The sequence below is a fragment of the Emydura macquarii genome, unplaced genomic scaffold, assembly GCF_026122565.2.
Source record: "Emydura macquarii macquarii isolate MOO-44397 ecotype Brisbane River unplaced genomic scaffold, CSIRO-AGI_Emac_v2 contig_2249, whole genome shotgun sequence".
NCBI lineage: Eukaryota > Metazoa > Chordata > Testudines > Chelidae > Emydura > Emydura macquarii.
This window is the reverse complement of record NW_027132386.1, coordinates 575-14832: the sequence shown is the minus strand read 5'-3', so window position 1 is coordinate 14832 and position 14258 is coordinate 575. Positions and strand designations below refer to the sequence as shown.

Sequence of the window (14258 nt, the reverse complement as noted above, 5' to 3'; positions counted from 1 at the left end):
AGGTGACGGGGGCGGGGCCAACTGCCACTTGAGGGGGCGGGGCCAACAGCCACCTGCGGGAGCGGGGCCAAGGGGGCTGCCAGCCTGCCAGGGGGTGTGGGGGCGCAGGTGGGGCCAACTGTGTGTGTGTGCGTGTTGTGTCCACTTGAGGGGGTCGGGGCCACTGTGTCTCTGCACGTGCGGTCTGTGTGCCCGGCCCAGCCTGCCAGCGCGGGTGTGACTCAGGGCGCAGGTCACTGGGTGCTAGTGTTGGTGTTGCTCATGGGGAGAATAATCAGATTCTGTGTGTGTGTGCGTGTTGTGTCTGCATGTGCATGTCTGTGTGCGAGTGTGTTGTGTCTCTGCACGTGCGTGTCTGTGTGCGAGTGTGTTGTGTCTCTGCACGTGCGTGTCTGTGTGCGAGTGTGTTGTGTCTCTGCACGTGCGTGTCTGTGTGCGAGTGTGCGCTGGTGGCACAGAGGCATCGCACACTCCGCGTTTTGGCCGGCAGGTTTGCACACGTTTCCGGCACAGGGGAAGCGGCTCGGCGCGTGGAAGGGTCAGCCTCACACTCCAGGGCCGGGGCTTCGTCGGGTCCTGGCGCGTTTCTCACGCGGGTTTGGGCTCCCGGCCCTCGGAGGGGAAGTGGGTTTGTTTCACAACCACAGAGGAATCGCAGGATCTGCTGCCGACGCTTCACACGGTGCCTGCAACAAGCCGAGGCGCCAGGAGTGTGGGGGCTGGCAGGAGAATTGGGGGGGGTCGTGAGGGCCGCAATGGTAGCTGAGAAGTGGACGGTCCGACTCCGATTTCACAGAAGCAGGGGCCGGGATTAGCCCAGTGCTGCTGGGACATGGGCCAAGAGACGGGCAGGAAGTTCCTCGGTGCCTGGAAAACTTGATTCGTGCTCGAAAGGGAAGCTGAAGTGAATTGTGATGAATCAAAATTCTAGTGAAATCCTCCAGTGCCAGTGCGTCCTGGCCCCACTGGACACCCGGTTCCTGGTGCCGCCGGCCCGGCCCTGAGCCATGCACCTTCCTCAGTGCTCAGGGAGACAAGCCATCACAGGACCATGAGGACCAACCCCAGAACGTAGCCCCCGACCCCAGCCAGCATCTTGCCCCTGGCAGAGTCAGCCTGTGCCTCTGTGGAAACGAGCACAGGTCCCTCTCCTTCCCTTTGTAATGTCCCTGCTGCCCTCTGCCCTGAGGTGTGGGGACCGGCTCCGACCCAGACCCATCTCCTGAGGGCTCCCCAGAGCAAGGGGTGCCCCCACGTGCCCCGAACGGCCCACAAGGAAGGAGAACCCTCCCCCGAGCCCCTGTAGGGTAGATAGATAAAATGAATTGAAATATTACAGATGAATTGTCTCTACTGTCTATATAACACACACTGAAACCGCACTCATCGATCCATTCCTAAACCGTGCTAAATCGGTTCATTCATAAATCGCACTGTGTGCGTATTCAGAGACGCTAGGAAGAGCCGCCGCTTTCGTGCGTTCTCCGAAAAAGCTGTGCCTTTTACCTACCACTGACAAAGCTGCCTCCAAGTCCCCGGCTGCTGCCCCCCTCCTGTTTGCATCACTTGTGCTTTTATTATTACCACGGATAGAAACTGTCTGTCTGTTAAGTAGCTCCTTTTATTGCAGCCATTAAAACTTGCCTTTCGAGTATCTGCCAGTCAGTATGGTGTATCTGTTCATTCGTGTCACAACTCAAGTAACTCTGCAACGCTGTTTAAAAACTCCTCCTGCTGCACTCCCGAGACTCCATCTTTGGATATCGGACTCCATTTTGTACTCCTGAGGAAATCTTGATGAAACTGGTTTGTAAGTGTATCCTGTGTCATTTCATTCAGATGTGTGAAAGATGTGTGTGTGTGTGTGATGGGATCAGTCTCCAACGCCAGCCTGTCCTGATGAAACGCAAGTACCACGCTAAGGGCTGAAGAATGCAGAGAAATCCCGGAAGAAGCAAGAGGATCCCCCCAGAAAGAAAAGAACAAATACAAAGTATAATCAAGACAAGACCTGGTCTGCAATGGACGGGTGCTCAATGATCACACAGGAGCCGAGGCAGCGTGACACGGCAGGACTCAGATTCACATCGAAATTATAACCGATAAAGGAACGGGTGAGACTGGAGAGCTTTGGGTGACATTCTGCGTAACATCAGAGCGTCGGTGCGTGCCTGACAGACCCTGCTCTGCCCCGTGCCCAGCTTCCCTGCCCAGGTAGCTGCCACGAGCCGCAGACGCCAGCAACCAACTCAAGCAAGGATCAGGACTGGTAACTAAAAGGGTGGGTGTGCGTGTGTGTGTGTTTGGGTACTAGACATTAGCTATGAACAAAATTGTGTTTTTCTTATAATAAATGCAGCGTGTTGCCTTGTCCCCTTGAACAAGGTCCTGCTGGTCTTTTCTTTTACAAGTATCACACCCCGACCTCCTAGCGCTCCAGTGCGGACCAGCCCTCGGGACCCTCAGCTCCGGAGCCAGGCGTGGATCTAGTCCCAAGCTCCATGTCCCCGAGGGAGGGGCCGATCCTCTCGCCTGGGCCGGTGCCGCCCCCTCAGGCCCTGGACTCCCCCACTGCAACATCCCGGTAGGCTCTGGAAGGAGAGAACAGACGGAACGGCTTACAGGGTGTAACGGGCCCCCAACCTGCACCCCCATCCCACGGAGGGACAGAACTCACCTGCGTCTGCTCCACCACAGCACAACAGCCACGGCGACCACGGCCAGAATTCCCAGGATGATTCCCACGACCAGGCCGGGGCCCCAGCGGCTGCCATGGTCTGTAAAACACAGGGGTGCCACGCTGGGAACGGGCACGGGACTACAGACCCTGTTCCCTCTGCCTCCCCTGCAGGCCCCTGCTGCCCTCACCCTGCCCCACTGCCTCAGCTCCCTACCCCAGCCCAGCCTCCCCAGCTCCCCCTGCCCTCAGCCCCCTACCCCAGCCTCCCCCCAGCCCCCCACCCTGCCCCACTGCCCTCACCCCCACCCCAGCCTTCCCCCCACCCACCCACCCTGCCCCACTGCCCTCAGCCCCCTCACCCCAGCCACCCCAGCTAACCCCGAGCTCCACCCACCCTGCCCCACTGCCCTCAGCCCCCCCAGTCCTGTTCCTTCTGCCCCCACATTCCCATCCCCTGCTCCCTCATCCCAGTCCTGTCCCACCCCCCTCAACACATCTATCCTTGTCCCCCCTCATCCATCTGCACACTCCCCCCCCCCCCCTTCTGTGTCCCAATCCCACTGCTTCCCCCCGCCCAGTCCCACTCAGGACATGCAGGTGAAGCTCCCAGAGACCACGACCCTGCCCCCCATCCCCCTGGGGATGTGCACCTACCCCAGGGGATCAGCAGGCTCTGGCCCCCCAGGCTGCTGTGATCCACGAGGCAGGCGTAGCTGTGCCCGTCGCCCGGCTGCACGGCCAGGGAGCTGCGCCGCTGGTAGGTCAGGTCGGCGTTGGGCAGGGTCCCGGTGGAGTTCAGCCGCCAGCCCGGCTCCACCTCCTCCCCGTCCTGCAGCCAGGCCACGTGGATGGGCCGGGGGTAGAAACCGGTGACCCGGCAAACCAGCAGTAACGGCGCGGGGGTCCCGGCTGGGGGAGACGCTCGGGCAAACACCACGGCCACTGGCTGCTCTGAAACAGGGCAGAGAGAGAGACGGGGTCAGGGAGAGGAGACGGTTCAGTCTGAGCCTCCGGGACTCGCTAGCCAAGCTCAGCTCCATTTCTTGGGGTCAGGCGTCGGCCCAGCTGTCCTGGCCAGACCCCAGTTCTACCCCATGCAGTCACCCCTGGTAATGGAATCCCGCTTCACTTCCTGTCCTAAACTGCTGTGCAGAGCAGCTATGAAATGGCTGCTGCGCTCCACCCCAGATACAGCTGCATTTGTACACCAGGCAAAGAGTCCCTGTATAAACAGCCGCTGTGTCCCACCCCAGAGGTGGCTGCATCTTCATACCATGTGAGGGAACCCTGTATAACAGAGGTTTTCAAACTGTGCGGCGAGCCTCCCTAAGGGGACACGGACGAACGTTCAGGGTGGTGAGCAGCTCGGGCCCCCCATGCAGCAGGGCCTGGGGAGGCAGTGTCACCTCCAGCCCAATTCACCTCAGGGGGCCACCCAGCCTGGGGGGTCAGTGTCAACATCCACTGCAGCCTCCCTGATTTCTGCTCCCGGCAGCTTCTGCGCCCAGTGCCGGCTCCACCCCAGAGATGGTTGCAGGGCCTCCCCCGACCCTGGCAACCCCGGGTGGGGAGGGGCAGGTATTGGGTTTATTTTTGTCTGGACTGAGAGTCAGGCAACCAGAAGTGGGAACCCAAAGGGCTGGCTCAGCTAGAAAAGTTTGAAAACAAGCCCCACATCCTGCCCCAGAAGCGGCTGCATCTCAGCCAGGGCTGCCCTGCCCCGCCTCACCTTGCCTCTCCAGAGACTCTCTCCCATACTGCACATAGCTCTTGAGCAGAGTGACACATTTGCTCAGGAGATACTGAGCCGAGATCACCGTGGACTTGTCCTTGTTTAAACGGTCCTGGACGTCAAGCGCCAGTTTATCCCGCTGCCGAGCAATCCAGGTGTGTGTCTCCATGTCGAAGCTGATGAAGCCTTCGCCCTCTACCGCGACATCGTAGAATCCCCTGGAGGTGTCGTTGGGGTGCAGCTGGCAGCCGATGGAGGACTGGGTGACAAAGGGGTCTGGAACAGGAAGGGCAGAGGGGACAGGGATGAGCCATGCAGAGGTCACCGGGGGCAGGGGCAGGAATAGAGAGATGGGGAATAAAGAGGCAAAGTCAAGTGCAATGAGGACGTTTGAGCACCAGACAGCGGCTGGATTGTGGGCGGTCCTGGCTGGAGTGCAGGGTACATACGCTGCGGGTTCTGTTTAAAGCTGATTTTTCCAGGGGTTCCTGGGGCCACATGCTCAGACAGATTGGCTCGAAAATCACAGCGAGAGATCGGGGCCTGAGGCACAGTTTGTGGTGCCGATTTGGGGTGAGCTGGCCAAAGGGCTCCTGAGATACAGAGCTCCCGTCCCAAATAACCGGCCTTTGAAAGGGCCAGGGTCCCTGTTAGGAAAGCCCTGAGCCTAGGGACAGGGAGTGGGACACGGGGCCTTTCCACACTAGGGGCCAGAGACTCCAATCAGCCTAAGGGCCAGGGATCGGCTGCTGTGCCCCTGATCCACCCTGTTGCTGCTGTGAGCGTGTCACTTCTCAGCTCCCCGGTGGGTGGGGGGAGGGAATCCCCTCGGATTGCTCCACACTCACAGCCCTTTCCTTTCTCCTGAGCTAAGCTGTTCACGGTACGGTTTAAGTTGAACAGGTAGTGATGGATCAGCAACTCCAGGTCCTGCCACTGCCCCGGGGTCAGGCCCTGGTGGGCCCAGGGCTGGAGGAAGCGGATCTTGCAGGTGCTGCAGTTCAGGGAGTGGGTCTCCAGGTCGTCCAGCAGGGCCATCCCCTGCATGTCCGTGGAGCTGGCGTCGTGGAAGACGGTGATTTGGAACAGCCGGAGAGTGACAGACCCTGGGGAGACAGAAGGGAAGGCTGGCGGGGGGGGAGAAGGAGGGGAGAGGGAGGAAAGGAGTGGAGGACAAAGCGGGTGGGGAGAGAGATTAACGAGTCTGTCTCGTTAATGCTGCGTCTACAGGGTCTTCCTGCTGAACCCTAACCCGCCTGCACCCCCAGCAAGTGTCACTAGCCCAGCCTGGCGCTGCCCCAAGGATTTCTCCCATCCTACCCCCTCAGTAGCAAAAAGGGCGGGGGGGGGTCCCCACTTACCGGCCAGGGCTCCCCATGCCCAAGGCTGGAGCAGCAGCGGTAGCAGCATCCTGGCGGGGGAAGCGGGGTCTGTGCTCTGCACAGCGGCACGCTCTCACTCATTTCCTCTTCCCCAGGGCATACGCCTTTCCGCCAGCTTCTTTATTCTTTTTGACACTTTGACTATCACACCCTTCCTGTTTTCTCGTTTGTTGTCCCCCAAGTTCAGCTGAGTCCTGGATCCAGTGGCTCCTCCCCTTAGGCTGGGGGAGGGGCGTTTAGTGGCTTGCACCTGCCCACCCACCCTGGACTCAAATAGTATCTTCTCAATTGGTCTGGACTCGGCTCTGTCCCCCTCTGTCCCTCCCCGAGCCAACCAGGGCAGAGCGAGGGGGAAGCAGAGGCAGTCCAAGGGTCAGTGCCTGTAAGATGCCCTGACCCCCAGCCTGGGGAACCGCTGCTCTCGGCACAGCTCCTAACACCGTCCTGGGGCCATGCCCGACTGCTAGGCTGATTCCCCAGTGCCTCCACCCACACCGCTCTGGGGCCATGGGGCAGGCCTGACTGCCAGGGGGATCCCCCAGTGCCTCCACCCTGCAGCACAGCCCCCCAGCGCCGCCATGGGGCCAGCCCTGACTGCCAGGAGGATCCCCCAGTGCCCCCACCCTGCTCCCTGCAGCACAGCCCCCAAGCGCCGCCATGGGGCAGCCCCGACTGCCCAGAAGAGTCCCCGGCTCAGGCCAGATTCACCCACAGGCAAACTAGGCTGGAACCCAGGGTCCAGATTTGAGGGGATATGGGGGGCAAAGTTACAGGCCCCCATCCTGCTCCTCCCCCTACCCACCTGCAGCCCCCCCAACCAGCACTGCACCCCACACCTGGCCCGGTGCCGAGGGGAGGCTGGGGGGAGCGAACCCACCCCCACAGCGGGGGTCCTGCCCTAGTGGCCCCTGAGTGACAGGGGGGGCAGGGGAGGGGAGAGCCCCCAACCTGCCCCTCAACCCTCCATGCCAGGGGCCCCGCCCCTCCCATTAGCCCCGCCTCCCTTCTCTTAGCCCCGCCCTCTCTGTGGCCCCGTCTCTTCTGTTCTCCTCCCTCGCCCCTGCCACGCCCTGGCTCCTCCCTTTCTGTCGCCTTGGCGGACCAGCCAATCGGAAGGCGCCGCCGTGTGGCATCGTCACTAGTTGCTGGGCAGAATCAGCGGGGCGGTGCTAGAGGGAGTGAGGGAATAAATGGCGGGAAAGGGGCGGGGAGGTGGCAAGAGGCGCGAATAAGCGCTGAGGGCGTGGCGGGGCCAACTGCCACTTGAGGGGGCGGGGCCACTCCGGGCTCCCGGCCCAGCCTGCCAGCGGGCCAACTTCTCTATTCGGGGGGTGTGTGTGTGTGTGTGTGTGCGTGTGCATGCATGCGTGCGCGCGCGCGTATGTGTTGTGTATCTGCATGTGCATGTCTGTGTGTACACACATGCAAGTTTGTGAGCATGGGAGTGCATGTACGAGTGAGCACGTGTGTGTGTTGTGTCGCTGCGTGTGCATCTCTGTGTGTGTGTGTGTGTGCACATCCAAGTATGGGAGCGTGTGAGTGCCTCTGTGCATGAGTGTGCATGTGTGAGTGAGCTCACGTCTGTGTGTGTTGTGTCTCTGCGTGTGCGTGTTTGTGTGTGTGTTGTGTCTCTGCGTGTGCATGTCTGTGTGCGAGTGTGTGAGTGTGTGTGAGTGTGCACGTGCGTGTCTGTGTGTGAGTGTGCGCGTGCGGCACAGAGGCCTTGGATCTGTGCCTGCTGGGGGCCCCGTGGCCTCACTGCCTCCAGGGCCGAACCTCGGAGCCGTCAGCACCGTTTTCACGCCGTGAGCTTCCCCCAGCGGGTGCAGCTGGGCCGGGCACTGCAGAGACTCGTAGCCCGCGGGGTCCGGCAGCCATGCCCCCGTCAGCGGCCGCGGCCCTCGGCCAGCCTCGCGCGAGCGGGCCGGTTCCTTCGTGGAGTGGACGGAAGGCGACCAGGGAGGCCCCAGGCCAGCACAGAGCCATGGAAGTCAGGGCCCAGCTCCTTCTCTTCGGGGGCCTGACCCCAAGGCTCCCTCCCGCCCGCTCTGTGCCTCTTTGTCCCCGGCCCTTCCCCTTCCTCTAGTCCCCACCCGCGGGAGCTTCACCTCACCCCGCACCTGGCCCCTGGGTGCCTGGCTGGGGTCCGGGAATGCCGCTGTCAGCTCCCTGCTGAGAAGCAGGACGTCTATCGCCCGCGAGGTCCTTCGGTTTTTTCCACAGATACCCTTTATTGGTGTGACGACACACTGCTGGGCAGTGACGTGAACGTGAACCCGGGCCCTGCACCCACGCCCGCCCGCCCGCCCGTGCAGAGGAGGCTAGAATGAGGCAGCGCCCGGCCCTTCTGGGTTGCTAGGTGGCCCCTGCTGCAATGTTTGACTTTGCTGTTGTCTTCACAGACGTGGGACCCAAAGGCGAGAGCTTGGCCTCAGCCACACCTGCCTCGCGGGGCCTCTGCAAGGAGTAATCAGCCTCCTCCCCCCCCGCCGCCGCCACCCCGTGAATAATGCAGCATATGGGGGAAACTGAGGCACACACAATATTCATACAAAATATGACAGAAAATTCCCACGTGGTCACAGTCTCCACCTCCCAGTCCATCCTGAGGGCGCAGTGTGAACGTGTAGGACGTTAGATGCAGGGGCAAGCTGGGGCCATTGGGGGAAGCCGGCTTTGGACAGGGGCCACGGACCAACACGCCATAAAAAGGGCCCGAACAGACCCTCCAAGGGGAGGAATTCTGGTCACTCACAGCAGATCGGAGCTGGCACCCCCAGGAGGAGAAAGGCAGAGATCGGAGCGGGCTCCCCCTCCCTCAGACAGCCCGTCCCCTGCCCTGGGGCTGGACTGAAGCCAGCACCCCCCAACAGGAAATGCCTGTGACCCATTCTTCACCCCACTGAGCTGCCAGCCCCTCCCACCCCGCCCTGGGGCGGCATCAGAGTCGGTGTCCCCTAGACGGTAACGGCCCCATGTCCCTGTCTCCCAGGGATGATCCCCCTGAACCCTCTCTGTGGCCTGGTCTACACTTAATGCTTATCCCAGCAGAGTTCTGTGGGGCAGGAGTGTGACCCCCCAGTGCAGAGCTTTGCAGGGAGGGGCTGTCCCCACACCAGGGATAAACCCCTGCCGGCAACACAGTCAGCCAGCGAGTCAGGGCGGCCTCCCCGGCACCCAGCTCAGCCTGAAACCCCGTCAGGCCCCCCACCTGGTTCCCATGAACCCCCCTGCACCCTCCCCCTTTGTGTACATAGCCGGGCCTGACCCCTGCACTCAGGACCCCGGCTCCTGCAGCCCCTCCCTGAAGGGTTATTGAATGACACTGACCAGCGCCGGCCCGTGCAGATCTGGGGTCCCAGCCATTGCACGGCACCCCAAGTGTCCAACGTGCCCCGAACGCCCCAGAGGGAGGAGATTCCCACCCCCCACCCAGCGCCCTGACCTCCTAGCGCTCCAGTGCGGACCAGCCCTCGGGCCCCTCAGCTCCGGAGCCAGGCGCGGATCTAGTCCCAAGCTCCATGTCCCCGAGGGAGGGGCCGATCCTCTCGCCTGGGCCGGTGCTGCCCCCTAAGGCACTGGATTCCCCCACTCCAAAATCCTGGTAGGCCCTGGAAGGAGAAAGCAGACAGGACGGGTTATGGGGTGTAACGGGCCCCCCAACACGCACCCCAGAGAGGGACAGGACTCACCTGCATCTGCTCCACCACAGCACCGCAGCCACGGCGACCACAGCCAGGACTCCCAGGATGATGCCCGCAGCCAGGCCGTGGATCCAGCGGCTGCCATGGTCTGTAAAACACAGGGGTGCCACGCTGGGAACGGGTGCGGGAATACAGACCCTGTTCCCTCTGCCTCCCCTGCAGGCCCCTGCTGCCCCCCCGCCTCACTGCCCTCAGCCTCCTCACCCCAGCCCAGCCTCCCCAGCTCCACCCACCCTGCCCCACTGCCCTGAGCCCCAGCCCTGTTCCTTCTGCCCCCACATTCCCATTCCCTGTTCCCTCATCCCAATCCTGTCCCACCCCCTCAGCACATCTATCCTGGTCCCCCCGATCCATCTTCACACACCCACTCCCATCTGCATCCCAGTCCCACTGCTTCCCCCCACCCCGTCCCACTCAGGACATGCAGGAGTAGCCCCCACAGACCACGACCCTGCCCCCCACCCCGTGGGGACGTGCACCTACCCCATGGGATCAGCAGGCTCTGGCCCCCCAGGCTGCTGTGATCCACGCGGCAGGCGTAGCTGTGCCCGTCGCCCGGCTGCACAGCCAGGGAGCTGTGCCGCTGGTAGGTCAGGTCGGCGTTGGGCAGGGTCCCGGTGGAGTTCAGCCGCCAGCCCGGCTCCACCTCCTCCCCGTCCTGCAGCCAGGCCACATGGATGGGCCGGGGGTAGAAACCGGTGACCCGGCAAACCAGCAGTAACGGCGCGGGGGTCCCAGCTGGGGGAGACACTCGGGCAAACACCACGGCCACCGGCCGCTCTGAGACAGGGCAGAGAAAGAGACGGGGTCAGGGAGAGGGGATGGTTCAGTCTGAGCCTCCGGGACTCACTAGAGAAGCCCAGCTCCATTTCCCGGGGTCAGGCATCAGCCCAGCTGTCCTGGCCAGACCCCAGTTCTGCCCCCTGTGGTTACCTGTGGTAATGGAATCCCGCTTCAGTTCCTGTCCTAAACTGCTGTGCAGAGCAGCTATGAAATGGCTGCTGCGCTCCACCCCAGATACAGCTGCATTTGTACACCAGGCAAAGAGTCCCTGTATAAACAGCCGCTGTGCCCCACCCCAGAGTTGCAACTCAGTGAGCAAGGGGTGTGGATTCAGTCTCACCTTGCCTCTCCAGAGACTCTCTCCCGTACTGTGCAAGGATCTGGATCAGATTGATGCAAGTTGTTCTCAGAAAATACTGGAGTCTGGTGGATGCCCTATTATCCAAGTTGACAAAGTTGCTGACATCGAGCGCCTGCTTATCCCCCGGCCGAGCGACCCAGGTGCCTGCGTCTGCATCGAAGCTGATGAAATCCTCCCCGTTCACCGCGACATCGTAGAATCCCCTGGAGGTGCCGTTGGGGTGCAGCTGGCAGCCGATGGAGGCCTGGATGACAAAGGGGTCTGGAACAGGAAGGGCAGAGGGGACAGGGATGAGCCATGCAGAGGTCACTGGGGGCGGGGGCAGGAATAGAGAGACGGGGAATAAAGAGGCAAAGTCAAGTGCAATGAGGACGTTTGAGCACCAGACAGAGGCTGGATTGTGGGAGGCCCTGGCTGGAGTGCAGGGTACAGACGCTGCGGGTTCTGTTTAAAGCTGATTTTTCCAGGGGCTCCTGGGGCCACATGCACAGACAGATTGGCTCGAAAATCGCAGCGAGACATCGGGGCCTGAGGCAGTTTGTGGTGCTGATTTGGGGTGACCTGGCCAAAGGGCTCCTGAGATACAGACCCCCCGTCCCAAATACCCGGCCTTTGAAAGGGCCAGGGTCCCTGTTAGGAAAGCCCTGAGCCTAGGGGCAGGGAGTGGGACACGGGGCCTTTCCCCACTAGGGGCCAGAGACTCCAATCAGCCTAAGGGCCAGGGACCGGCTGCCGTGCCCCTGATCCACCCTGTCGCTGCTGTGAGCGTGTCAGTTCTCAACTCCCCGGTGGGGGGCGGGGGGGGAATCCCCTCGGATTTCTCCACACTCACAGCCCATTCTGTACTGCGGAGCTAGTCCGTTGGCTGTGCGGATGAAGTTGGCCAGGGAGAGATGGATCTCTGTCTCCAGGTCCTGCCACTGCCCCGGGGCCAGGCCCTGGTGGGCCCAGGGCTGGAGGAAGCGGATCTTGCAGGTGCTGCAGTTCAGGGAGTGGGTCTCCAGGTCGCCCAGCAGGATCTGCACCTGCATGTCCGTGGAGCTGGCGTTGTGGAAGAAGGCGGATCCGAGCACCTGGAGGGTGACAGACCCTGGGGAGACAGCGGGGGAGGCTGGCAGGAGGGAGGAAAGAAGTGGAGGAGGAAGCGGGTGGGGAGAGAGATTAACGAGTCTGTCTCGCTAACGCTGCGTCTACGGGGTCTTCCTGCTGATCCCTAACCCGCCTGCCCCCCCGCACCCCCAGCAAGGGTCACCAGCCTGCCCTACCCTGCCCTACCCTGGGCCTAGGATTCACCCCGTCCGATCCCCCCAGTAGAAAATTAGGCAGGGAGAGAGACCCCCCCTTACCGGCTAGGGCTGCCCACGCCCAGGGGAGGAGCAGTGGCCAGGGCAGCATCCCGGCAGGGCAGGGGGGATCCGGGTGCGGCGGGCAGGGGGGGCCCGGGGTCCCCCGTTTGTCCTCGGTTCCTCCTCAGGGCTCTCGGCTCCGCCAGCCTCTCTCTGCCGGTCTCCGCCCAAACCTGTCCTGCGGCTGCCGGGCGGCCCCGAGCCAATGGGGGCAGAGGGAGCCGGGAGCGGAAGCAGCGCGGCCGGGGCATCCCCGGCACCTGGAGCAGCCGGGCCCGCTCTGCGCTCCCACGAAACCCGAGCCGAGAGCCGCGCGGAAGCGGCTGCAAAGACAAATAAAGAGGCGCGGAGCCAACACCTGCGTGCACAGGGCGGCTTTGCACGGCGCGTCTTCGCGGTGTTTTGCACCAGCGCCTTCCCCGGGCGATGCTCGCACCGAGCCCGGCAGGGCTGCAGCGCCGGGGGCAGGTGCGGGGCGCACGACGCGAGGTCCCGGCCCCGCTCCCGGCTCCAAACCCGCGTGGAGCAGCGAGCGCGGCAGGGCGGCGCGGAGTTAAAGGCGTGCGTTGCAGAGGCGGTGTGAACGGGCCGGCCGGGAGAGCTCGCCCGAGGGTTTCTGGCCTGGGGTATAAAGCGCAGAGCAGCACCAGGCTCCGAGCCGGGCTGGAAACAGAGAATCCGAACCCGCAACGCGCCGCATTCCCGGCGAGCAGCTCGGAACTGAAGCGTTGCCATAAGCAATGGAAGGTCCCAGCCCCAGGCGCGGTCACTCCGCACAGCAGCTCGGTCCGTCCCCAGGCCGCTCCCCCGGGGGCACCGGGCCCGGCCCCGGCGTGGGGTGGACGAGGCAAGCCCCGAGCCCAGCTCCCCGCTCCCCAAACCGCCCCGTGCAGCGCAGTTCGCAGCCGCGCAGCGCAGGGATTCCAGCGCTAGGACATGAGGATGCTGGTTACACCGGCCGGGCGCGCAGTGTGACGGGCGGAGTCCCGGGACATCCCGGCACAAGGTGCGGCTCAGCGGGGCACAGAGCGCGGGGGGGTCGGGGGTGCAGTGACCGGACAGGCGGGGTACCCCGGAGCGGGGACAGGTGTGACCGGTAACTGCAGGCGGTCAGTGACGGGACCAGCGCTTACACCGGATCTTATCCTCCACTAGGCCGAGAAGCGATACTCGGGACCCCCCCCCCCGCTCCGCAGCCCCCTGCGCCCCCCGATTCCCCCCGCTACCCCCGCCCCCGCTGCACTCACAGCCCCGCTCCTCGGCGGCCGATCCCGGCCCCGAAACGGCTCCGCCCCGAGCAGGGGCAGCGCGGGCCCGACACACGGAGCTCGGCCCAACCCCGGGGAGTTCGGTTCATCCCGCGGGGCTCCGGGCCCGGGCAGCCGCCGGCCGCTCCTAATCCGTGTGATCCCGCAATCCGGCGGGCACGGGCTCCGTTAACCCTCGCAGCGACACGGGGCCAGGCAACCGCCAGCGCCGGGCCGCCGCGAGTGTGAGCAACCGGGGCAGGACGCGGCTGTGGGAAGAGGCGCCCGTGTAAACGGAGCCCCGAGTATCGGGACTGTCCCTCCGGAATCAGGAGATCGGGTCACCGCCCCGACCCCGAGAGCAGCTCCAGCGTTCACCCGGCGGGCGTCGGACGAGTCCGGCCTGAGACCTGCCCCGGTCCGAGCCCTGCCCCTCCGCCCTGCTCCGGTCTGACACCGGCTTCGGCGCTGGCTCGGGAACCCCGGGGAGGGGGGACGCTGGGAGCGGAGTCACAGCGCGGGCAGACTTCTGGGGGCGGCCGGGGGGGGGGCAGGGCTCAGCGCACAGAGCGGAGCAGCGGGGATGAAGGACAGTGAAGCGAGACCGGAGCCGGATCGCTGCAGAACCGGGCTCGGGTGACGTCAGCGCTCCCGCAGGCGGTCCCGGGTTTACACCGCACCGGCGGCGGGCACAGCGCGTTTCCGAGCTGTTTCCTTCGGCCGGGCCCTGCTGTGAATATCGGGGCGGGGAGCCCCGAGGGGGCAGCCGGGAAGGTTCGGTTCGGTTCGGTTCTTGTACCTGCCCGTCGCAGCGGTGCAGCTTCTCACACACGAGTCCCAGTGTCCCCGAAGCGGGGTCACGTCGGTGCCGCGTGTAGCCCGATGTCGGGTGTATTCGCTATTTACTGGGGTTCTAGGCTCCCCGTTGCTCTGAGCAGGATAAGGAGGTTCTCGTCCCTGAACCAGGCTCCAGCAGTTTTACAGGGACCGGCTGCAGAGCGGGAAGGTTCGTAGTCACAACCA

At 63.6% G+C, this 14258-nt stretch overlaps 2 protein-coding genes across 2 annotated transcripts; both read right to left on the bottom strand.

The window, feature by feature from the left end:
• Positions 1 to 2551: 2551 nt before the first annotated feature.
• LOC137161138 (antigen-presenting glycoprotein CD1d2-like) lies at positions 2552 to 5822 on the bottom strand. The gene is made up of 6 exons (XM_067560237.1): positions 5774 to 5822; positions 5261 to 5539; positions 4410 to 4688; positions 3335 to 3631; positions 2678 to 2777; positions 2552 to 2591 (listed from the first exon to the last, which is right to left on the bottom strand). The coding sequence occupies exons 1-6, from the start codon at positions 5820 to 5822 to the stop codon at positions 2552 to 2554; spliced, it is 1044 nt and encodes a 347-aa protein (XP_067416338.1).
• Positions 5823 to 9236: 3414 nt separating this feature from the next.
• On the bottom strand, positions 9237 to 13953 carry LOC137161125 (antigen-presenting glycoprotein CD1d-like). Its single transcript, XM_067560217.1, has 6 exons — positions 11989 to 13953; positions 11475 to 11753; positions 10622 to 10903; positions 9982 to 10278; positions 9487 to 9586; positions 9237 to 9405 (listed from the first exon to the last, which is right to left on the bottom strand). The coding sequence occupies exons 1-6, from the start codon at positions 12035 to 12037 to the stop codon at positions 9243 to 9245; spliced, it is 1170 nt and encodes a 389-aa protein (XP_067416318.1). The 5' UTR covers positions 12038 to 13953; the 3' UTR covers positions 9237 to 9242.
• Positions 13954 to 14258: the final 305 nt, after the last annotated feature.